The 25,849-nt window shown below is 40.1% G+C and overlaps 3 protein-coding genes across 5 annotated transcripts in view; 1 reads left to right on the top strand and 2 right to left on the bottom strand.

The window, feature by feature from the left end:
- Nucleotides 1-38: 38 nt before the first annotated feature.
- On the bottom strand, nt 39-3,613 carry LOC128304063 (tetratricopeptide repeat protein 7B). Of its 2 annotated transcripts, none has more exons than XM_053041193.1 (6): nt 3,358-3,613; nt 3,012-3,291; nt 1,453-2,939; nt 1,149-1,387; nt 884-1,080; nt 39-821 (listed from the first exon to the last, which is right to left on the bottom strand). In XM_053041193.1, the coding sequence occupies exons 1-6, from the start codon at nt 3,479-3,481 to the stop codon at nt 689-691; spliced, it is 2,460 nt and encodes an 819-aa protein (XP_052897153.1). In that variant the 5' UTR covers nt 3,482-3,613; the 3' UTR covers nt 39-688. The 2 variants fall into 2 exon arrangements, with proteins under 2 accessions (XP_052897153.1, XP_052897161.1); XM_053041201.1 differs by having other exon boundaries at nt 1,149-1,360.
- Nucleotides 3,614-3,720: 107 nt separating this feature from the next.
- Nucleotides 3,721-5,170, top strand: LOC128304078 (aminoacyl tRNA synthase complex-interacting multifunctional protein 1). Of its 2 annotated transcripts, XM_053041221.1 has the most exons (3): nt 3,721-4,162; nt 4,246-4,485; nt 4,516-5,170. In XM_053041221.1, exons 1-3 carry the CDS (start codon nt 4,028-4,030, stop codon nt 5,098-5,100), a joined length of 960 nt encoding a protein of 319 aa, XP_052897181.1. In that variant the 5' UTR covers nt 3,721-4,027; the 3' UTR covers nt 5,101-5,170. The 2 variants fall into 2 exon arrangements, with proteins under 2 accessions (XP_052897181.1, XP_052897173.1); XM_053041213.1 differs by having other exon boundaries at nt 4,246-5,170.
- An 88-nt stretch (nt 5,171-5,258) lies between these two features.
- LOC128297463 (DNA fragmentation factor subunit alpha-like) overlaps nt 5,259-25,849 on the bottom strand; it is a 30,249-nt gene continuing 9,658 nt past the window's right edge. Inside the window, exons 2-4 of the mRNA XM_053033106.1 lie at nt 10,182-10,394; nt 8,351-8,583; nt 5,259-7,663 (exon numbers count right to left, since the gene is read on the bottom strand). Coding sequence (XP_052889066.1) covers nt 7,234-7,663; nt 8,351-8,583; nt 10,182-10,394 — 876 coding nt within the window. The 3' untranslated portion in view covers nt 5,259-7,233. The remainder of the gene's footprint in view (nt 7,664-8,350; nt 8,584-10,181; nt 10,395-25,849) is intronic.

Below are 25,849 nucleotides of genomic sequence, written 5' to 3'. Positions count from 1 at the left end.
ATTAGTGAAATCATGGTATGTTTTCATTTAACCATGTCCGAACTTTATTGTATACTTATTTGGTTTCCATTTCCTTAAACATGACTATTGATAATACATCATCATTCCGCAGTAGAGAAGTTAACAAAAGGTGCTATCTGCAATGTATGCACGCGTATTGAATACCCGAGATGAATTAACCTTCTCAAACATGTGCCCCATAGAAAACACCACATCAATTTTAACTAATAACGATACGATCACAGAGTGATAAAGTAAAATTACTTGGGAACAATATTATTATGACTGAAAGGTATAACAAATACAAATGCACCGCGCAAATTATAAAACAAGACAAGAAATCTTAAAAATGCATCCCACCCCGAAGAAAAGGAACCACATGTTTACTCTACCAAAGAATGACACGCAACGTGACATAATACTTTTGTTCTTCCAGAGACCGTCTACCGTCTTTTTTGTCACTTGCGATATTAAAACTGATATGATTATGCTCACGCCAAGATACAAGGGGACAATGTAAAGGAGGGTGGAGAGCATAACACTGGTTGATTATCTGGATCCTAAAATTAGTCAACGATCGATGAAGAATAGTCAAATGAACGAACGTCTTCACTGCTATACATTATGTACCCGTGGTGGTGGTGTTAAGTTAGCTGTTACGAGCAGGATTAAATATTTAGTTGCATTCTTAATCGAAAACCAAGCCGATTGCATTGAACGGTAGCACCGGGCAGTACGGCTCTAGCTGTAATGCCGTCGACATACAATCAGCCGAAGCCGTATAATCACCAAGACTTTCCATAACGCGCCCGAGCAAGAACCTACAAGAAAAAAACGTTAGTAAAACTATTCGAAGGGAATCGTACAGAAATTTGATACTCACCATATCTTGGGACAGTTAGGATCAATTTTGGCTGCATCCTTGAGCGTCTTTTCCGCCAACCGGGGTTCACCGAGTGTCAGATGTGCTTCACCGAGAGCACGCAAAGCGTCCGTGTGGTATGGATTGGCGGAAACGGCATTAAGGAAGCACTGTTTGGCTTCATGCCACTGTGATTGGAAGATATGAATTTGGCCGCGCTGAAAAGAAGCAAATGTATAATACAGTAAGCTACAATTCCTACATCTGGGTGGCGTGCAATAAGTACCATGTACATAACTTGGTGCGAAACGGGATTAATTAGACTTGCTTCCTGGATGCAGTTGATTGCTTCATTTGGTTGTTCGATTGCTAGATACACATCCGCCAGCAGGAGCCAAATCTTGAATTGAATCATCCAAGCCTTCTGTGGTCCGGGCCGAGGACTGAACGAACTAAGTGAGCTAGCCGCTTCGCTAAGTGCATGTTCAATGCGCGATGCTGCCAGCGATGCAGCGTGGATAGAATCTGCAACGAAGCATGCAATTAATGTTGAAACAAACCAAATAATCTATAGAACATGATAAACTTACTTGAATCCTTATCGGACATTTGGGACGATTGCATCTGGATAACGCTACGCGTATCCGAATGCTTCTCGTTATCATGCTCGTTAGCCGCGTTGGCAAGCTGTACCTCGTAAACCTCTCGCCAAATGGCAAACATCTGCTGTACCGTTTCTAGGGCCGTCTCGACATCGCGCAGATATAACTCAAGGTGTGCCTTTACGTGCAGCAGATTCAAATTGTCCGGGAACTCTTCGACTGCATCCTGAACCACAGCGAGTGCTTCCTTTGGACGACGGTTTGCCGTTAGTAGTAGAGCGAACAACAATAAGCTAGATGCATGTTCGGCACGCAGCGACAGTGCTGTCGTTATGTGCACCAGTGCTTCCGTAATGTTGTAATTGTGGGCATGCTGGCAGGCCAAATAATACTCAACCAGATGATCGTTTGGATCCTGCTGGACAGCACGCTCTAGCGCCTCGTACGCAAGCCGATTGTAGCGATCCCGCTCCGAAACCAAATTCGATGATACGGCCATCTGCTGCAGTCCAATACCGACGTAAAGCTGAGCACGCGATCTTCGTCCAATAGGACTTTTCAGCTCTTTCCGCAGAGCATCTTCGGCGAAAGCAAGTCCCTCCTTCACCTGATCCAAATGCTCGTAGCAAACGCGGGCAGCCATTAGGCATGACACACTATCCCCAGGCTCTAGGTTGGAATGTTGTTTGAGAGCACAAACGGCATGTTTGTAGCGCCCGAGGGCCATCAGACAGGTGGCGTACTGCTTCCACACGTGACTTTCCCCAAACGCAAATTTCAATGCTTTCTCGAGCGAATCGTGAAGCAGTGCAACTTGATTCCATCGTACGGTGGCCAACGTCATTAGATCGTATATTGCCGTCGCATTACCAAGCGAATGTAAGCGTGCATCGCGGAATTCGGGCGATTGTGACAAAACGGCATCCCGAACGGCGAGGGTTTCCGCGATAAGCAATAAAAGGATCGTTTCTTCGTGTTGATTCTTCGGGATGAATTGTTGCCGGCCGGAATATTTGCGCGGCTCCCAGAGACGTTTGTTACTACCCGAGGCACTGCGCGTCGGAGTGTTACTAGCCGGGAGTGTGTAAATAGTACCTGATACGCCACGCAACAAAACTTCCGCCAGCTGCCGGGCAAGGGTAAGCCGCAACGTTTGAGTTGCCTTCGTTTCGATCGCACTCAACATCACCCGGTAACGGTCAATGGCGTTTTGCAGTTTGCCTGCCTTTATCAGTACGATCGGTGCCCTCTGCAGACCTGTCTCGAGGATTGCACCCATTCGACGCACTTCGCCCTGATTGTTATTGTCCTGACCCTGTAGGTAAAGGATACCGAGATCGGCCGCTCGTTCAAAGCAAGTTATCATTTCCGTCTCCTGCTCGGCCTGCTTAAACTTGGACGGTGCTTTGGAGCCCTTCTTCTCCAAACACATGCCCTTGATGGCGTACGATTCAGCAAGAATTCGTATGCTTCTTCTGCAATGATAGAACAAAAAAAATATAGACCTCAACGGATGTTCATCAATATCGGATATGCAAATAGCTTACGACGAAAGATGCTTCTCCGAAAGTGTGTTCAATTCCGCCAGCACAAAGTTCTGCAGTGACTCTTCATACTGACCGCATGCGAAGTACAGCTTAGCTAGTAGCAAATGTGCATCCAATGCAAAGCCAGCCTTCTTTCCGTTCTCACCAGTGACGGAGTTCAAATAGCGCTTAGCCTCGGATAGTCCCAGTTTGGCTTTGGAGTAGTTGTCCTCTATCGGCGGATGCTCTTCAAGGTAGCATTCAAGCTTTCCTTCGCCAGTGAGAAAGTTGGCGAGACATTCTGCAAATGATATAAATATTCGATCACAATACGGTAGGTTCCCTTGGGGATGACTCATTCTCAAACCTTGCGGATATCCCGTTTTTAGTTCTTCGGCCAGTTCGATCACTCGTTTCCATCGTCCTTCACTGCGACACTGCTCGATGGTACTTTCGAGCTTCGTTCCTTGGTTACGGCCACGTCCAGTCATGTTGCACAGTTAAACACTTTATGTCTTACAAATTATTCGAATGTTCTTCTGGCCCGGTTCTGTTCCAATCAATCGATAAAATCCCCAAGGGAATTGAGACTAAATTACAAAACAGCTCAATTCTCGCGGCCGTATTTTGTGTTTTCTATAAATTCTTCTTTCCTATCGGAATGACACTGATGACAGCAGTCTGTTATCATCGAAATCCAACAATAGCAACGAAACCCGTTGACATTTCGTCGAACGTTTGAAATGTGCGTTCGTTCGTTTCTACGAAACATTACTCCAAAAAGCAGCCAAAACTCTAAATCAGGAATCAATTAGAGTTTGCTACCATTTTATTTCCGCTTGGCGTACGACACTCCTTGCTTTCCTCGTTCAAAAACCGCATGTTTTGTGAAGTGGAAATGAAAACAAATGATTAACATTTTGACAGCTTACCCAACTGTTTCCACGTTTCACAGCGCTCATCCAGGCAAAAAAGCGGAGGTGTTTTGGTTAAAAGTTTACCGATACCGGTTTTACTGATTTCGGACAGTGCACCGAATGTTTGGTATCACCTTCGGCGCAGTAGTGAAACGAATAATCGCAGTGCCACGTTTAATGAAGATGAGTGATTTACAGCACATTCTGTCCAACAACAAGGCAGCAGAGGAGTTGCTCGAGTCGCTGAAGCAGGAGGTGAGTACAGATTTATTTTCGTACCTTTCCCTCGGTCAACAACCCGAATTGTTAGTTTAACGCAATTTTTCTTTATTGCATAGTTGAAAACAATTAAAAATGAACAAGTGCAGCGCAAGATTGCTGTTCTGCAGGCGGAAAATGAAACCCTCCGCCGTCAGGTGGATGCTTGCTTGAAGAGATTGGTTTCGTTGGAGGTAGCGCACGGCAAAGTACAGATTCCGGTACCGACGCCGGAAGAGGTACGGGCTGGCAGTGGTCCAGTGATGGTTAAAATGGAACCCGTTGCTCAACCACCGGTGGTGAAGGAAACTCCCAAGGAAGTACCGGCACAAGCACAGCAGCAGAACGAGAGTAAACCACCGAAGGAAAAGAAACCCAAGAAGGAAAAACCAGCCGGCGAAGCTAAACAGGTTGGAACACCAGCCACGGAAGAACCGCCAATCGATGTAGGACGGTTGGATATGCGTGTCGGACGAATCGTGGAGGTTGCACGCCATCCCGATGCGGACAGTTTGTACGTGGAGAAGATCGATTGTGGCGAACCGAATGGTCCGCGTACCGTCATTTCCGGCCTAGTGAAGTACGTTCCGATAGAGCAGATGCAAAATCGCATGGTAGTTGCGTTGTGCAATCTTAAACCGGCCAAAATGCGTGGCATTCTATCGGAAGCGATGGTGATGTGTGCTTCGTCACCGGATGGGGTAGAAATTCTAGCCCCACCGGAGGGTTCTGTACCGGGAGATTTGGTACACGTGGAGGGGTACCCACGCGTACCGGATGTGGTGATGAATCCTAAGAAGAAAATCTTCGAAACCGTTGCACCGGATTTGAAAACGAACGGTGAGCTTGTGGCATGCTACAAGGAAGGATCGTTCGTTGTCCCCGGCAAAGGAACGGTGAAAGCACAAACGCTGAAAAACGTACAAGTAAAGTAATTTGTTGCCGCCCAGAGTTGCGATGAGAATCACTCATTATTTCATTAATAAAAAGTTTGTTAGAACCTTTACTGAAGCATAAGGTTTTCTCTATTTTACGAAAAATCCGTTTTCTCACGAATAATGAAGCACTTGTTAAGGTTTTGTTTTTTACTAAACGTATGATTAAAACCTGTTTATTTAACTTTCAATAGATTGCAGATCGGCATAAGGATCGATACGGCGTACGGGTTGAGCAGGGGGTTTTGGTTACTGTAGATGATGCACTCATGTTAACATACCGTTTTCGTATTACCGTTTAGAATCCTACTTCCGCCAGAGCTACCTCGAAGTTTCTGGCACTACCCGAACCGTTACGTACGATCAGTGGTGGTTGATAAGTGACCTAGTTCAACGGGATGTATTGCGCCTGTTCCTACAGATTAACATGTTCTGTTGCATTTTGTGTTGTGATAAAGTCCGGGGAGGAAAAAACCTACTTCTGGTGATCGTGTCAGAGTGCACAGTTGGTATCGTGGAATTATATAATCCGTTGGAGGACCGATTTGGTGCACTTTCCTTAAAATCGCACCTTCATTAACGAGTTTTCGTATCCCTGTCGATGTGTGATGGCAAACTGGGTGTGCATTTTGTGCGGAAAACAGAGTACTGCTAATTAACGCTTTTATCAAACAATTATCCTCAGTGCGCCAAACTGGCAATTTAATGACATAAATGTCTGTGCTATACAACAGACCCTTCGATTTTGGTTTTGATAATGCTAGCCTATACAACTAGTTTTTACCACAATTTTTCGCATATTACAAAATTGAAATGTTGAACAAAACGCATCACTCGAACGCTCTTACCTCATCCTTATCCTCCGTACAGCGCACCGCTAGTTACATATGCTTTGGTGCTTTATACCTCTATGTGTTTAATTTTGCGTATCATTTAATGTTTTCTTTAGCGCGTACTTTAACCGTTCGTCTCCACAATCAGGCTTTCAGGTTACATTCACTTCTGTTTTCCACTTTTCCCCCTGTAATTGGAGTTGTAATATTGTAGGTTTCCTATCCCAACTACTCGTTAGTTTCTTACCCACACTCACATACGCCTTACTGCACATCCGTTCAGGCAAAATTGTTGCAAATTGATTTTAGTAAATTACTTTAAATGTTTTCGATTAATTTTAGACAGTTCATTTCCATCATCCGTCGCAGCCGTTTCCGTTCGTCCATCTCTTCGATGCGCGTCGGTCCGTGGAAAGGGTGACGTTGTCTTGCGAACAACTTAAATGAACTGCTCAGTCTTTATAATAATCACCCCCCAACCAGACACACAGCACAGCACATAATTGTTTTGCCTTACGCTTGTTATAAGTGGTCTGTGTTGCCGTTTTGGCGCGCTTCGAGTTCACGTGCACGTGGGGTGTGTTGTGTTATCGTTTTACATTTAAACATGTGTAGTATTAGGCGTTGTGTGCCATGTGTGATTTGTTCATATTTGGCTCTCTTTTGCAAACTATTTGTTCTGTTGCTCACGATCGTAGATCAGTTTGGTTGTGCGAAGAGGGTTCGGATCTATGTAACGATCTATGCTAATAGTGCAAAGATGGCACATCTTTTAAAATGTAGTTATTCTCTTGAGCGTTGTTTTTTACCGCTTCGTTAATCGTGTTGTACTATAGATGTTCAACGTTCCTGCTCGCTAGTAATGTTTCAATGCGGTTTAGATAATTGGGTTTGTCCTATGGGTACCACCAGGTGTCGAATGCTATTTTTTTCCTATTTCACGCTAGTCTATTGATTTCGTTTTAGCCGTGTTTGTGTATGCTATTGCGCAATATTATTCTTTCTAATAGTAATATTTTCGTCATGTACGTGTCACCTTTATAAGCGGTGCTTGGCAGTTTAAATGAATGTTAATCATTTGGATTTGCTTAAACGCTGTTTACTCTGTTGCTTTACGGTCACTTTTTTGTTGCGATCATGGCTTACGTCTGATGATCAAACTTATAAGAATGTAACGGCACAACATTTTCCGCCGATAACCCTAAAAAAAGGCTGCTTTATACTGTTACAACCAAGTAAAACAATCCGACGTCTGACGTGTCGTCTACTTATGACACACGTTGACTTGATACATTAAATATCAAATGGGCTTGCCGTGCTCCGGGTTGCTGTCCGTTGGCATGCGGCAGGTGTCAAGTGTGTCTTCCCCGGTACTGCTATCATAGTTGCTGCCTACGGTCGGTTGCAGGTGAACGGTTATGTTGTGCTTGCCGTCGCTGTAACGGTTGACGGTAGCCGGAATTGAAACGATCGTCGTGGAAGGCGTCGTGGAAGGCGAGGAGGACGATTCTTCGGCAGCGGCGGCCGCGGTCATATCCGCACGCTGAGGTTGATTAACGATAGGGCCGGACCGTACCGTTGCGGTTAGAAAGGAGCGAAGCTGGTGCGTGTTACCGCCGTCATCGTATTCGCGTTCTATGCTGTCGGCGTCATTTGATGCGATTGGTTGCTTCGCGATCAGCTTTAGCAGCTCAATTGCGTCAGCAGCCTTTCGTTTTTCATGCAAGATTCTGTACAGAACGAAAGTGGAAACGAATTCGAAGAGAATGCAATATTCGATTCAATTGATGTGAATGAAGATGAGTAACAGGGGTTAAAGGTGCAGTGCCTCTATAACGTGAACGTTTTTTTGATAACATAATATTAACAAAATCATCCACATAGCCCAAAAACAGAAGATTAACACAACATAAAGCCCCTTAAATTTCATTTTATACGCAGATTTAAATTTCATTTGTACATAAATAGAAAACATGATCAAAGTTATGGTAAATTTAAATGTAGAACCCGTAATGCAATGTTGCTTATGAGGTAAATTCGAAAGCTATTAATTTTGATGCTGAACACTAAGCATGTGCTACGAATTAAGTTTTCTACTTGTTATGACTTAAATTTAAAATAAAGAAACAAATTTGTCTTCAATAATGAACTCTCAACAATGCAATCAAAACAAAGTTAAAAAGCCCACCCAACCTTATCTACATATCAGTAATGATTTAGAACAGTAATAATTTAGAAATTAATACGCGAAACAGAACAAACCCTAAAACATCTTGCCATATAAACGTACCAATCTAACGAACAAACGAGTAAAGCAAATTAAACGTAAAAAAACGTAACACAAAAAGTCCAGAGACGTATTTAGATGGGGGTTTCAAGAAACCAGAACCACATCCCGGTCTCTTTTTCCCCCTAACCTGCCTGAAGCTTCCTTCAGCTGCTCGATGAAGTCCTTGCCGGTAATGTCGGCTACCGAGTTCGGGTCCATGTTTGACAGCAGTTCTAGGTCCGGTTCGCTCAACACCGACACGTTGCACAGGTTGGTTTTCATCTGCGCGACCAGCTTCTTCAGATGTATCCGTTCCACATCCGGGCTGTCGGTGATGTCGGCCGAATCCCGGCGCGTCGTTATTGTGACGTAGTGTGTCGGCTACAAGAAACGAACAATGGAAATCAGTAAATGAAATGAGCATTTTCACATTATTATACATTCTTTACTATGGTGTCGTGTGTAACTGTTTGAAATCTCATCCGTTCCCCAGTAGCAAAGACGACTGATGAAAAGAATCATTAGGACCAAGTCAATTGCGATGACGTTAATCGTCAAAATGTCAACATGAGGATTTTGCAGAGAAAATATGAAGAAAAACGAACATTGGTAATGGAAAAATGGAAGATATTTTTTTGAAATGTCATACAAAAATTCCTTTATGTGATATGTATTATTCCCATATTTATAAACAACTCGTTTGCATATATTCAGCTCTATTAACAAATTGACTGCCACATCAACCATTCGTGGGTGACAGAGGTTCATTACGTAAATACTTAGTCACTTAGAAGTATTATAGATGGTGTGAAATGGAGAAGCATACTTCACACATCTGTGGCTGAGTGGCTTACATTACAACGATCCTTTCACTGGACCTTGTTATTTCTTCGTAAAGAATGTCTGACAGTAAAAAATAATTAAGTATAATAGAAACGGAACAACAATATAAAAAGAAAGAAATCGAGATAGATTTAGTATAATAGGCTAATTCAACTCCCAGCTTTCTCGACGGACACACAGCAAACATTTTATTAACATTTGTTTAAACTTTTCCGTAAACCCTGTAATATTTTTTTAACCCTGCAATTACAACCATATTTTTTGACTGCCATAAATATGGATGGAGGCGCCCAGTATTTGATGCAATTTGAGACGTGGATATAGAGTGTAAAATGTATGTAAAGAATTTTGAAATTTTTATGATCACTCTGTGCGGAGAATGTTAACTATAAAAGTACGTCACGAAGGCAGTGATTAGTCAATCGCCGTGAAGTAAAGATTTCGAAGATATGATAAGTTATTTTATCATAGTCGAAAGAACTGTATATATACTTTCAGTCTCGTAACTGTGACGGTCTATATAAAATCTGCCTTTACGGCCTGGCCGTTCGCACGAATACTAAAAAAGGGTCATTCAGCCTTTTTCAAACCTTGATAAACACACTGAATTGGAAATTAAATTACAGCAACACCCATCAGCGGCGGCGTTCGCTTATTGCCTTTATCAAAGGTGTCAACTTGAATATCAAATTTCGACAAAGTACATTAGGTGCCCCAACTGTTCTATGCAATGCTTTGTCTAACAAAAAGAGCACCATTCCGTACTATGCAACAAAGAACAAAAACTTTTCCCAAATATGGAAAAGTTACTCCGGCACAGACATTCTTTGTGTGTCTGATGATGAGGTGAAGGTTCGCCTAGCTTCTTGTTCGCGTCCTGCCACTCGGAGACACCATTAATCAATAAGGGCATCTTGGTTGCCGGAAGACGGGAGGTGAGCAAATTGAATCTACTCTACAAGTTGTTAATGGGTTTGATTTTTTCTTAGTTGTTATTTTAGCGCTTTTTGTCCAACGTCCCCGCACAGCTGAGATCGGTCAAATGTGGAAAGATTTACGAGCGTCGTACAGCAAATCCGGTCACAACAATAGAACCCGAACCGATTGGTTCTACAGTTGAGGGTGCGGTAACTTACATCTATCCACTGTTCGCCGGAGAAGACCGCAATCAGCTCGGCATTTGGTTCGAGCGTCTGGAAGTAGTCCTCATCGTCCACCTCGGTACCGTCCGAATCGAGATGAATGTTGGGTAGATCTGTGCGGCCAAACTTTTCCGCCGCCTTCGACCGAACCTCGTCCAGGGTGCCAGCTACTACCGCCTTCTTAATAGCTCTCGTCACATCCTTAATCTGGAACGAACGTTGAAGAGGGGTGTAAATTAGTACTACCGCGTACTTATATATTTTTTTTCATTTTGTAAGAGAAATTTCATTATATGAACCGAAAAAAAAGCAATAGCACAATTGAACTAGCTCACGAGCAGAAAGGTGGCTACAGGTTCACTTGGAACTTAATGGAAGTGTTTTCATTGTATGTTGAATGCAGAAGCTTCAAGAACAGTATGCGAACGCAATGTTTAGCCAGAGAACGAATGTTGCATATTGATCGATATTCATACAGAAACTCCGTATCCGCCGCAAAACCACAAAACTGCACCACAATTCGTACGATGCAAATGGAGATGCATGTACGTTAGGAAACAAGCATCGAACAAGACAATGCTGGTGTTTCAAAAGACAAGCAGTACGTCTGGATGTGTGCCTAAGTGTGTGCCTTTGTACAGGTACGAAAACATTCATCCCACTCTGGAGAACTCTTCCTTAGGCCATGTTTAATCCTGTGCACCTTGTGTTCGCAAGTGGATCCAAATTTTGCCAGAACACACAAGACGTGGCATTGTTAGTTTTGAGTGGAGTTCGTGAGGTTCATTTGTGGCTCTGATAGCATTTCCGTCCATTGAAAATGAGCATTCTGTCACTTCAATCACCAGACGGGTTGTTTACCTTACGGTAGCAATTATCGAAATGATTGAAAATATGCGCACTGTACAGCCGTAACAAGTGCTGAAGAAATGTTCCCATGAATAAGATTAAAACGAAATTTAAAACCGATTGGATCAACTGATCTGAGGGCATAACGAGTTATGGTGCTTATTGGAATGCTTGATGCAATAATTGGTTTTATATTTCGAAGATATGGGTGATTGTCAGTACAACGGTAGAATTGTTTATCAAAGAATCATATTTATGTATTAAAATATTAAGAGATATTTGAGGAGATATTAGAACTCAGAAGGTATTGAGTTGGCTAGATTCAAAGAGGAGGCACCCACCTCAGAAATAGTGAAACAGTATAAATTATCAGCAGCTTTCCAAATTCAAAACAGAGTTGAAAAAATAATATAGCTGTACTTGTTTTTTCTTCTTTAAAGGCATTACAACCTCAAGAGTGGAACTGAAGTTGAAAAGTTGAAAAGAACTGAAATTGAAGATTATGTAAAAAGCTAGTCTCGTTCTTTTCATACGAGACATTTTAATAAACTGTCTATTCACGATAGGTTTCAAACTCAGGTACACAGAGTAAACTATTCAGCTACGAGTAAATAAGGCCAAACAATCCATTGGAAGGACAGACCAATTCAGGCAATAAAAAGTATTTAAACAATATTTTCGAATTTTGGCTGTTATCGGAGCAATTGGTAAATTTCGTTGCCTATTTGTAGACAAATAGAAGTTCAGATTTAATTGCCACCTAATATTAATTCAGCCGTAAAAACCGAAGTTCTGTACTGACTGTAAACCTAAAACAAATCAGGGTAACTGAAAAAATGGCAGACTAAGGCCTTCAAAAGACCAAAAATAAAATACTGCAGAAATTCTTGCTGCAAAAGCCAAGTTATTATTATTACGTTTATTAATCTCTAACGAGCCTTGATGTCTAATTACATCGATGTAAGAGATATGTTAAAAAGAACCTAATTAACAAAGCATAACGAAAATTAGGATGAATCCATGGATACCATGGCATCCTCCGATGGCCAAGGCAGGAGACGAAATCTACCTATGAAGTGATGTGATGAAATGCATGATATTGTATATAAATGCAAGCCAGCATGAGCATGGATGATTACTCATTAGAGATACATGTTAATTAAACATTAGATTATAAAAGCCATTCAAATGTGAATAGACATAAGTGGTTCTTATACATGTTTCACTAAAATATTATACCGTTATGCTTTAGAAAGCATGAATACAAGTATCAAAATGAATACCTAGAAGATTATGATCATGTTTTCATTTCGGGGAAAATTGATGCCGGCACACATTGTATTCTACCAAAATCCTTTTAGCTCTAACGATTTGGTTTGTCTTTGGCGCACAGTTTTTCAATAGAATAAAAGCTCAACCGTCTCATAGTACTGTCCCCAATGCGGGATACAAGCTACGCCACCTATCGGTCCTATCGGTAGGACATTTTGTTTCTGAGAAAACAAGGACGCTCCGCTACAAACGCTTTTCTATTGCCTACATGCAGGCGTAAGTTCGGCGAATGTTATGGGACGTTGTAGTCCCAGCTGGTGGGCAGAACTGTACCACTGGTTGATGGAGTGGCTTGTGCCGGTATGTGTCGTACCTAATGTATTATTAAAATTCATCACCTTACCGTATCGTATGCCGGAGGTCCCTTAGCATGGTGCGCCCTTACTTTTTTGCGTATGGACCAACATGGAAGGTATTCGATTATAAGGTTACTGAAAGTGCAGCTGCAGTCTCAGGAGAGGCGTGTCGTAACTCTCTCATCCCATAACTGTTTTCTTGCAGTACAGATACCAGTGTGAAATAAACCGTTCGCCATGACACGTGACAGTGTTGCGAATGGCGAAAGCTCTCCACCGAAGGTGTTTTATTGGTCAGCAATAAAACAACGGTAAGTTATTTTCCAAACCGCCCAATCAATCATTGGCCGACAGCTGTGACAGCTGAAGTGCGATGGAATGTTGACAAGCATTTAATTCATTACTGGTTTGGGCACGTGTTCGTCTCGCTCCTGTTGCGGCGTTGCTGTTTCGGCAAGTATTGTAGCGGAACGGAAATACTTAGCCAACAGCTAACACGTACAATGGCGACTATTCACATTCGGAATGGATTGGTATGATTATAATTAATGGCACAGGCACAAAGGTAGACTAGACAAATTGCTTGCAGCGCTAGTGGAGACGCCTGGTCATCGAGCATAACGTTACCGCGCCAAGAGGCGTGCATGGATCGAGACCGCGCGGAGGTAAACAATGGTACGCTTTCGAACGAGTTTATATAGCGTGCAAAAGCTTACCGACCGGTTTGCTTGAATCCTTGACGTAGTAATCAGACGTACCTTAGGGAAATGCCTTAATTATGATGAACGGAAAATACACCTTCTGGGCATTTCCCACGAACAAGGTAATGGCAAGTAAACGAATGGTGAAGATTTTGCACGAAATTTAAGGGCTAGCATTGAATGCAGAAACTTTATATTACTTTAAATTTAACTTAAAACAAAATTAAAAGCCTAAAACATATAATATCTAAATAATAATTAATAATAATATAATAATCTAAAACATAAAATCATTTTATTGAATTAGAAACAAAAATACATATCATTAAACAAATTCAAATATACTTTTAAAAACTGAAAATGTTTTTTGAATTCCTTGTCAAGTTGAAATGAAATATTTAGAAGCAGAAGTAGAACCGTTCATCGTTTTTCGACGTTTCAAACGCCGTTCATAATTGAAGACAATTTTATACTACTCATACATTTGAAAAGCTTTCCGATATGGCGGACGTGTGAAAGCTGTTACAGCATAAAACCAATTTCATTTTAGACAAGAACAAGAGAGTCCGTGAATCCGTGAATAAAAACTATATCAAAATAACTTACATACTCATTAGATTTGTTATCAAGAAACTTAAATACGCAATTCTAGAACTAATTCTAACAGTTGCTTGATACTTTAAATATGCAATTAAGCATTCTATCTGTCGTGAAATAGAAGTTTGATCTGTACGCATTTGAAGGGGCTAGCTGCATGTTCGATTACCAAACATATTTGCAATCATTTCTGGTCTGTTTCGCAAAAACACACGTCACGCTTTTTCGATATCAGGAAAGCCTTTCGAAGCCTCCATCTTTATTGATGTGTTAGGATGTAATAAATAATGCCTAATTCGATTAACGTTACCACAGAAATGTTTGGCGCCAATACGTTTGAAGGCTGCTAGCATGAAGAAACAACTGTACGATTCGATGGCTGTTAGAGGAACCATCACGTACCACATAGCCTATCTCAAGATGAAAGAGCAAAAGTGATGTGGATATGATCTTTCCTTCGATGGCATCTTGGTGCTGAATTTGATTACTTATTAATGCAATAAGTTTGTCATTTTTTTGTATATCTTCATTCGCCCCTAAGCGAATCCAGTAATGCAGTGTCGGAAAACAGCTGAACATTACCACATCTCTCTGTTCTGAAGAACGATTCAAAGAAAAGCATTTTTTGTGTGTTTTACGATGTTATCACTTCGCGCCAGAAGAAAGTGTTCGGCGAAGGAGAAAACCGAGCGCAATCCGAGTATAAAGTGAAACGGTTTTTTCCACCTGCCACCTGTCAATCATCGGTTACAAACACGTGTAAAATTGTTTTTTTCTTACTCGCACACTTCTAGGTCCATTTTGCCCAATCGTGTCGGCAAGGCTCGTTAGGCAATGGGCACTTTATGGTACCAGATGGGAAAGTAATTTAGCAGAAGAAGATGCCAAAAGTCTGGCAGGACATCATTACTCTACCGAAAGGCATCTTCTACCCTGAAGGCTGGCAGAAAGTTTACAGAAAGGTATTAGAGCGTATTATCCTACGGTAGAAATTAATCAGATAATGGCCATTGGTGAAGGTGTGAAAATGTCACGAATCCTTAATACCGAGTAAGTGATCCGGAACGTTCCGCTGGTACGGTCAAATGTTTGTTTTTTTCCCCGTTTGGTCCTTGAACATCGATGTAGTGATGGAAAGTTAATTCATTAGCGTAGGTGAAGAACGGGTTGATGGGAAATTAATTTGTTTTCAAACACTTTGTTGAAGGAAACAGCATGAAACGAAACGAATAAAAGGGAAAGAAGAAAAAACACAAACAGATGTTCTTGGTAAAAAGGATCAACTCCTCCTTGGTAAAAAGGATCAACGAACATTTTACCGAAATTGTTGGGTATGAATAACTTTCATACAGTAAGCCACCACCCTTGTCCATTTGGGTAGCATGAATTTTGTATGCCCATCATACTGCACCCAGTTGGTGCGTCGATACAAAATGTTTCGCATTGCGAGTTTAAAATATCTACATCCAACTTAATATCGGCCCGGGGATAACGCCTCTTATTCAAGCATTGTTGCATGCCCCCCAAATGAAATCCAATTAATCGACGTCTAGCCTGACAAGCGCCCACTAGCACTGTGGATGAAAACATTAAAATTTAAAGCAATTTCTCCTCTCCTAACTCTTTCACAATCCCGCAGCAGATCGATAAAATGCTCCACCAAACACACCTCCAAACATATCGCACGTTGGTTTGGGGGAAGATCGTGCGACATAAAATAACCGAATTATGCGCAGAGAACACGACGAATCCACGAATCAAATATTCATTCGCCATTTCCGCTTCATTTTTCATCGATTCTCAATCCATGGCTGTGGGAGGCTGGACTGGTTGGTGTGACTGGTTGTTCCGATCGATGCTGTGCCATTTTCGTTTCACTCCAAACTGATGGCGTTTTGATGACTGGTTCTGGTGGTAATATGAACCATGGTGGTGATGATGAAATTGTGCCAACCGTTTTCCACCAACCATTTGCCGAAACAGTGGTGACACTGTTGTTTTGACTATGTTTTGACATCAGCAATTTCCGATGTGAATTGCCAGTGAAAGGCGAGTGACAGATTGGGACAGGAAGAGGTTAAGATCATTATCCAAAACAGTGTGCTGATGTGGAAACCCCAAAATTTGGGGTGAACAACAGGGAAGTTATATATGTAGTTGTTGTATAGTATTCGTTAGTAGCAATTCTTTTCAAAGCATTTTAAATTTATTCTGAAGATCTCAAAACGTTGAAGGAGCAAAAGATACCTTGCAAACTCATGGTAAATTTAGACTGTTTGGTAATGGAATTGAGTATAACTTGCACTGCACCTGACCCAAAGGAAATTCGATATTGACCAAGTAAATCATGAATTATGGCTAAAGACAGCCTAGAGCAGTACAATTTCATCCTTAAAAGCGTGACAGCACACTCAAAACTTCATGCACGCTATGCAATAGGCTTCTGCAGCTTCAAACAACCGATCGAGTAAAAAGTTTTTGCTCGATTCCATTACCAAAGTTGGGATCGAGTTTCCTCGGCTCTCGTAGTGACAGTCGGGAAATTGTTTAGAGAAATGTGCCAATATATTGTGTTACAGTCAAGTGCAGCTTGCTTTCACTCCGCAGACAGTACAATAGTACATCCAGTGACAGTGGTCCAGGGCTGGAGATATTGCATTGTTTGAAGAAAAAAATATGAACAATAACCGCCTGCGCTTTGTTGTCGCGGTTCATAACGAATGTCGATGGTTGGGTGCTTGCTTTCATGACCTGTTTTGTTTGACTGCCTAAGAGGCCGTTTTTGGGTTACCAAATGATAATTAAACCGACGGTCTCGTTAGTAGATGGAAAGTAAAAGGTGTACTAGTTGCTGGACGTATCCCGAAACTAGAATTCTGCACCAAAAATCCCCTAAAGTTTCAAAAGCGGCGGGTAAATAAGACCATTCTTACGCTCTTTACACACGGGAAATAGGAAACGAGATGAAAGATGCTGCTCAAACGCTTTTACAATTCAAAAGAACAATAAACTTCTTGCCGGGGTGACTCGGTACGGGTTGTTTGAGTAATCATAATTAGAATGAATAGCCTAGTAGACCGAACCGTTGCACCGGTACCGGTAGGCACAAGTGGATGGCAAGTTTTTAATTGGAAACAAGTTTGCCTGGCTGAACTTTTGCAACCACGTTAGCATGGTACGAAACCGGTAGCATAATTCAGCCGGCACAAGTCGTTTGCAGGATGAAGATAAACGGGTGAAATTGTAGATAAACCGAGTGGTTTTCACTATCTTGAGGGAGATTTTGGAGGATGAGAGGGTCGCTAGCAATGCTACGAGGAAAACCGTAAATCTTGCTCCAAAAACGCGGGCAGATAGATGCGGGTTGGGTTGAAAAATGATAAAATCTAATATAAATGCAAATCGATACGCTTTGTGTGTGTGTTTTGCTGACAACGATACAGATAGGCAGAAAGATAGTGTTTTGTTGCAAGAATAAAAATGACTGAGCCTGACTATTTTCTGCTGTATTGTTGGTATTGTAATGGTTAATAGCCTAGGCACTATGCTGTTATTGCATAGGTGAAAAATTATTCTTTTGAAAGGTTTTGTAGTATTAAATTATTTTCCATGCATTTGTTACGAAGCACTTGTTACGAAGCACTTGTTACGAAGTGTTGGTAATTAAAAATTGGAACTAATCGAGGATTTTGTATAAATTTTGTCGGAATATCTTTCTAGGCATCTTTTTACCAAAGATCTCAATAGAAATAATTTATTAGTATAGTATGCAATAAATATATAGCAGGATATTTTTTAAGTTATATACTAAGTCTTAGTATATAATAAGTAAATAGTAATCTTAGTGGCAAGAACAGGACCATAAGAGTCGTGTACGAGTGATGATTATGATGTCGTTAAGCTCAACAAACGTAAGTAATGAGCGAATAGATGAGATTTTTCTTGTAATGTTTAAGTAAATTCTTTTAAAAAAATGTATACTTTGTTTGGAATTGTTGAATTAATCAGTTCCTCGAATTTCGATATGACTTGACAGTAGATCTTTGGGCATTTTTCCTGTTGATGGCAAAGACATACTAAAACTGACCTATGAAACGATTCGGAATTGTAGTAATGGTTGAATAAAACAAAAACAGTAGAGTATCTCAATCGTTGAGATTGATGAACTATTGCTATGCATGGATTAGGTTTTTACAATTAACTACAAGTCCTTTAAAGAATCCTGTTGCATCTTGCTGTATCGAAGTGTCCTTAAGTGTGTTCCAGAGCTGCAATTTTCTCATCAGGAACTTAATGACAAGGACTGCATCAATTCCAGTGTTTGGCGTGTCTGCTGGCATAATTATCGCTAGCTTGTGTTTGTAGCTAAGTTTGAAAAGATTCGATCATACTGCCGACTTCTATTGGTCAATCAAATTAATTGAGTTCTGGAATACGTAATACGTAATAAATAGAATATTATTTCCTTAGTGAGATAGAGAGAGTTGATTGAAAAATTTTAAGCGTTCGGTGTGGTTGAAGTCCTGGAAGTCTTCGATTTTTTTACCTACAAATCCAAAAACATAGATTTGTTTTCAGATCCTTTGTACATCAACAACATTTGTTAAAATTGTATTCATTTATACGGTAGTCTGCTGTTTGCTTTCAAATATTATTTAAATGAATTAAAGATTCTTAACTTGCTGTCATTTTTAAACCCTTTTTGAAGGACCTAAAAATCAGATTCACTTTCTTTTCACATAAATATGTGTTGAAATTACCATAGAACGCAATTCGCCAAATTCAATAAACCAGTGATATAAATTTGTTTTTGAAAAAGTTTTTTGCGAAAGTAAACTCAAGCTAGCATTAAAATCAATCACGACTTTAAATAAAACTAATACTTTAAAATGCTCCCAGTTTAGCTTTACCTTGCGACTATAAATTCAAGCTCATATTATATGAACCAAACACATAAAGTGTTTAACCACCAAGTACGAAGTGTTATTTACACATATTTAATAACAAAAATACAGTAAAAAAAATCACAATATAATATCATACGTTATGACGACAATGTTATTACTTTTCATGTTTGAAATAATTTAAATAATAACTTTTAAATAATAATAATAAACCCAAACAATTACATAACCATAGGCAATTCATTGCTTTAGTTTGAAGGCATCCGGTTTATCATGCGAAAGCCCTGATCTGAAGCACAACATTGTTTCGTGTCTGCGCATTACCACTAACCACACATTAATGCAACCACATATCCTTCTTTCAAACTCTTTTTTGATCATTTTTCTCTGAAGATAGAGAATATTTCCTACATCACTCGACACAAGCGGATTATCGTTGCGAACGAATGCCACCGCTACTGCATATTGCATGAGCATGAGCGTCAAATGGGGACATAAAACATGAGTGTCCGCATCCCAACAACGCTTCACCCGACACGGTTCGGCTTGGCGTATTGTGTGAGTATGGCAATTACATTCGTCATGATTTGCAGCATTCATTTTATTATCCCACTCGCCCACTCAGCTGGGTGCTTGACGGAAGATGTTTCCAGTGATAAGGCAACAAGGAAACAAACACACCTCAACCGACATATATGCAAACGAAGCTCACACTTTGGCGCGGAAGGAAATTGTTGCCCAAGGCTTTTCAATCGCGTTGTACTATTTTTGTGAAGCGGACCAAAGAGACTTGAACGTACGGTCTACGTCCACTGCGGTGGCCTTGTTTGTGTCCGCTGCCAAGCGCCACTAGCACTTATATGCAATTATCATAACCCCATCGCTTGGTAGCCCACTAATGCACTGGATTATGAGCAACATATAATGCAATGTACTTTCATGCTTTTCGTGTCCCAAAACATCGTTAAAGGTTGGGTGTTAAGCGGATGGCTTAAAAACAATTTCACTAACCGGAACATGGAAAAGAATCCTCAGCTTACTGCAGAGAATTTTTGCTATTTTCTTTTTTCTCCCTCTGTTGCTGTACATATTATCAACTACCAGCAGAGCAACTTGTTTTCTTAAAAATGTCTGAAAAAACGCCTTTTGGGCGAGAAAGCAAACCATCAGCATTCTCGACTTGTTCACGCGCTCCACGAGAAACATTCCACAGACACACGTTATGTTGCATGTTTTATGCTGCGGTACTGTGTACTCTCGTCCCTGCCATGTGCCAAAGAGACGCAGTTTTCGGCACCGGGGCGAAATTAAATAAACACGCAAGATGACAATTTGTATCGTAGCGATGCAAACGAATACCCGGCAGCAACAGTTTACATCGCTTAAGATGCATATTTTAAGGACGATGTTGAACGTTTTTCGAAGTGTGAGCTTAGTTATGCGGCATTTGGTTCCGTTTTGTGTTGCTTCCAAAAATAATTAGTGCAACTTTCGCTAACTTAATTGTGGCCAGCAAACAATTGGTTGCGGATAATGTTAAAAATTTTGACAAGACTAAAAACTCCTGAGAATTGTTTCAAATGAGACAAAATTTCAACAACACACCTATGCTACTGGGAAATTTAATACAAAACACTTTGCAACGTGTTACAACGACGTGGGATACTGGAAAAAGTATGCTTGCGGTTTGTCGATCGATCGATTTTTCAGGCAAAATTTCATTTCTTTCACAAACATTTCATTCCAAGAACATTTTGCTCAGTGTCTCAGTCTCAACGTCAGAAGGTTCTGAATCGAAATTCTCTTTGCCAACTATGTGTAGAAAGAATTTTTATTTCTCCTCGATTTGCCCACTCCAACCGAAGGTTCCGTTTTAATGGATTTCCCACCGTACAAACACAAACAGTTCAGGGAAATTACGAATGAATGCTACATCAAGTTGGGCCAGAAAAGTGGCATATTCCTCGAAAGCATCCTCAGGGCGTCGCATCGTCGGCAGCAGGATCATATAGGTCGCGAGTTTTATTGCAACGGCAGCGTGGTTTCTTTTTTTACCATTACACGTTAGTTGTTATTGCTTAATATTCTGTAAATTGGACATTGCACGATCTTGTAAATTATGGAAGGAGGAATATTGTTTTCTTTGCATTCATACGCAAAAGTATACGAAAAAAAACTGACGTATCCGCTTTCACAAACATCATAAAACGACAAAATTTGTTCAGTTTTGAAGTAGAGAAGTACTGACTGTTTATTGTGGCTAATGGTTCATGCATTACGATTGTTTTATTTGCATTTTTCTAGCCAAATGAAAGCCAAGTACAGAACAAGTGACAGATTTAAAAAAATTTCAGTAAATATGAGTATGCAAGTTTAGTAAATTATTCCTTAATCGAACACAATGCAATAGTCATATTCAACCCTATTCCCAATAAATGAATGAAACCTTTTTAACAAACGTTGGTGCTGTTGACAGTTGAAAATGAGATAAATTTATATCACAAGAATAAAATAAAGTGTTTCAGGTCAGGTCGATTGCCGTTCATTTATAATACGATGAGCTGGTCATATCATTTCAGTAGCACTGAACAATCTCATCTTTTAGCTAGATTTAAATTAGGTACATGAGTGCACAGGATTAACTGATTTTTTTTTTCGTTAAATGTATTTTTATTTTTTCCAAGGTTTATACAAAATACACAAAAAATATACAAAAACAAAAAAATATTGTATAAACATTAACATTGTTAAAACTAAAAATTTATTTATTAAATATTATTAAAATATCAAATAATAGCTTTTTTGTTCAATAGTCTTCTCTAATTAGTAGAAACCAAAGAAAATACTTGCTTCACTTTGTCAATCTCATGTTCCGAAAAAAAGAAATCTTCATTCACAGGAATTTAATATCTTCTAACACCGTCTTCCAGCATTACAACTTCCGAAACAATTTACTTTGAAAAAAGATTAATGTACGGTACGAGATAAAATCGTTTCATTGCTCCCTTTTTGATTCTCCACTTATCCCACCAATATTTGAAAAGGTCTTACTTTAGTTGCTATATTATGAACCAGAGGGCAATTCGCAGCTGTGCCCTACCGACCAGCACATCGTTGTGGATTAAAGTGTTTTCCACGATGCTTTTTTATCAACCATTTTGACCATTCGGCATGATCTTGCGTAAGCACCCAACTACGTGCCGATGACACGACAACAAAACAGACTTGCGGGTTCGGTTTGGGATTCAACTATCTAACGACGGTAGGTATTATTATTTTGCTCCAACGTCACGGCTATGGTCGGTAAATGAAGAGCACTTGCGGGCTGACTTCTTAAACGCAAGAACGAATATTACGCCAAGAGCCCACGTTTCGCTCGCTTGACTAAACTTCAATTATGATCGATTGGTCAGTGCGCATGAATCAACCGAAAAAGTCGAACAAAGTGATAACACACAAAAGGTTCGGCTCGGTGATGATGCAAAAATACCAATTCGAAAGGAAGCAGCAAACGTCCCAAATACGATCAGCGAAAGGATGTACGTTCGAGGTTGATTTGATTATGTGGTAATTTGATTTGACGATGAATAATGGCCATTGCCTGGAACGGATGGTAAAGGGTCGTTGTTACTATGGTTATTGCCTGATGTTGGTAAGTGATTTTGTTCCTTTTGTAATAGCATCGACATCCAAGAGCCCCACGAGAACGCAAAAGGATTTTCCGGCAGATAGAGGATCTAACGGAAACTTCGCGTAAAATAGACGAAAAGCATAATCAATCGTGTGTACAATCGTTTGGTATTATTTTGTTAAAATCAGCAAAATGTTAGCTTATACTTAGCGATATTTGGCCTGTTAATTGCACAATCATCATCACAAATAGTTCGTTATGGTGCTGCTGACTGGATCCAAAATGTTAATCCGTTGAGCATCAAAAATCACGTCGTCGCCATACTTGCCTCAAAAAAAAATTTGTTTTGTTTTGGGCGGCGAGTTTCAGGATAATCACACATTCTTTGCACGTTGTCCAGTGAAATGGATGGAACGAACCAAAGTTTATCTAGTGTTTTTGTTTGTTTCATGTTGAGAAATGTTGCCTGCATTGGACACATCGAAACATTTCGTGAACCACGCCTTTAGGTAATTTCGTGAATTTTTATCATTTAAAAATGAAAGCTTGAAGTACTGTAACTGGAAATAGCAAATCCGTCAGGTATGGTTAACGTTATAATTAATATGTTGAACGTCAAGAATCCTTAGTGTATCTTATTACATGTGTCATGCCTGTATTTATCAGCAATATAGTTGTGCGAATGTTTGTATTCTTACCTTAAGAATGATTCTTAAGGAATGATGAATGAATGATTCTGAGATTTCTTACCATAAGACAACGTGTTGTTAAGCCATTTAGAAGCACAAATTTGGCATTGTTTAACGTTTTTAACAGTAAACTTGTTACATCTACTGAAAGTACCATTTAAAACATGGTTCAATGGATCGTTCACTCACATTCAACAATAGTTTAAACTAGACTATTTAAGCAAGAAATCTCTTACAATTTACTGTTGTTGCTTAAGTGTTACTGTTGCTGTAAAAAATGTTTTAACAATGTGTTTTTTGTATCTCATTTTATTTGCCTTACTTTCATTGTCGTTGTCTTATTATTATTTTCTTCCGGATAAAATTTTTGTACCAATCCTGTTCTGTGGATCTGCGCCGCTTCCAAACACACTAACCCAATGGAGCTAAATTTAAGTCACCAAGAAAATCTCGTTAGCCAAGCAAATTTGTTGGCCAAAAAGGTGTGACAGTAAGTGCAAACTCGTGCGATAAGTACCTTCATATCACACATACACTTTTTCCGTCTCATTAGCCGATCAATTTGGACTATTTTTCCAACTCCTCCACAAATGTTTTTTTTGTGAACACTTTGTTGTTCGTGCGCCGAAAGGCATGAACAATCAATTGCAATTTTACACTTTCTTCAAAAATAATCCGGATTCTGGAAAACTTTGAGCTTATTCATGAGCTTTACATCATTTGCCTGCGGTTATCATTGCCATAATAACAAATACTAACTTATGTTCGTGCATTTTAAATTTGTATTATGAATTTTTTATTTGTTTAAAACTTCACTGATCTTGTTTTTTTTATCAAATCTATAATGTGATTTGAGTTTGGTCAGATTCTGGTAATTCGGAATATGGCTCCACTGACACGGACTCCGTCAGTGATCATAAATTAATTACCACAATCTAATATCAACTACTAATTGCTAAAACATCATTGATTCCCACCCCAGTGCGGTCTTTAGTCATGCAATCAAAGATAATTTCTACACAGAACATTGCCACCTCTAATTTGCTTAATAGTATGATGACTCCATAACAACCGAACAGTCCTTGATGTAAAACCATTACAAATAATCTATTTACGAATCATTTACTTTATTGCTTGTGCTACCCGTGCTCGGCATGCGTTACTTGCGAGCCCTTAAAGTTGTATCGATCTAAACACAATCATTAACTAACGGTTCGATTAAAGGGGAAAACATGATAAAACGCAATCAATATCGTATACAGATTAACTCGAACGCCTCCGAAGTACCGTTCGGCACTGTTGCAGGATACGAAAATCAAATAGAACTGAATACATTTCCACTGAAGCAAAAGCGAAGTCGGCTAAATAGCGAAAGCGCTACGCTATCGACATGTCACGGTAATTATTTATCACACTAGGGGACGGTTCATTTTCGCCAAATGTACCCGAAAACGGTACAAGGACCAGCACGGGAAACCTCTGAACTTTCCGCATTTCGTTAGGCTTTGTTGCCGTCTTCACCATTTTACCGTTCGTGAACGTGGTGACGAAAAAACGACAGTAAAATTGAATGAAGTAAGCTCTCGTGGTGCTTATTAGCGTGGAAAACGCGCAGCGAAACAAACCATTGGTGCTAACAACATTATTCCGCACAGCCGGACAATGCGAGGAAAGAAAACCTGCCCTTGCTTAACTGGGTTTACCCAAAACCCGATGGTAAAGAAACGAAAATGAAAATGAAAATGAAATGTGATTTTAATTACATTTGTTCGGCATAACCCCGAACCGAGCGAGCGTCCATTTCAATGCAAGAGTTAACACGTTTGGTTGTGAAACTTGTGAACGAATCATTTAATATGAAACAAAATGTGCATACCATATGGGTGCAACTTTTGTCCGGTCAGGCCCGCTCAGCACCCGGAGCAGGCGTACCGAAAATTGACAGAGACAATTTTGTTACATAAAAAACTTTACCACGGTTTCAGCACAGCGTCAGCGGACGTCCAGCTGATGAAATATGAGAAGAAAAACTGACCAACGAAAACTGAAAAAAGTTACATTTCAATGGCCTTCATTCCTTTATATTGCTACACGTGGGTCACTTTTCCCCGAGTATGCTGTTCGCAAAAGTATATAAAAATCAACCGAGTAAAAGTTATAAATTAGGATCTTCCTGTAAGGCTTCCCGGTCCAACCACCCTTAGTGGGTTTTCCAACTGGGAAAAGTGCTAAGTGAGTATGACGGTAACGGTTATTGCGCCATATACACTAGCGCACTAAGCTAGGACCATAGGCAGACTGCACACCTTTAATGATGTTGCATAATTTATCGTTTTCCATGGCTTGCACCGTCATCGTGTAGGGTGCAATTTTAGCTTTTCCTAGTTTGTATCATTTTTTTTTCGCAACGAAAGAGCTTATGTGTTGAAAGGTGGAAGCATTTTTTTTGCTTAGCATATTTGGAAAAATTGATCTTGAAAATGTGCCTATAAAATAGGCACACGTTGGAAAAAGGAAATACTCAGCCTATAAAATGTGAAAGTGTGAAAAAGTTACATATATCAAATGAGGAATGGTGGGGAACAAATTCTTAAATTCGAAGTGTAAAATTTCAAAAACGGGTGTTTTTAATCCGAGAGGCGGCTCGGTGGTTTTATTGGTAA

This window comes from Anopheles moucheti, chromosome 2 (genome assembly GCF_943734755.1).
Source record: "Anopheles moucheti chromosome 2, idAnoMoucSN_F20_07, whole genome shotgun sequence".
NCBI lineage: Eukaryota > Metazoa > Arthropoda > Insecta > Diptera > Culicidae > Anopheles > Anopheles moucheti.
The sequence above is the reverse complement of the archived record's forward strand: the minus strand, read 5'-3'. Positions and strand labels throughout refer to the sequence as shown.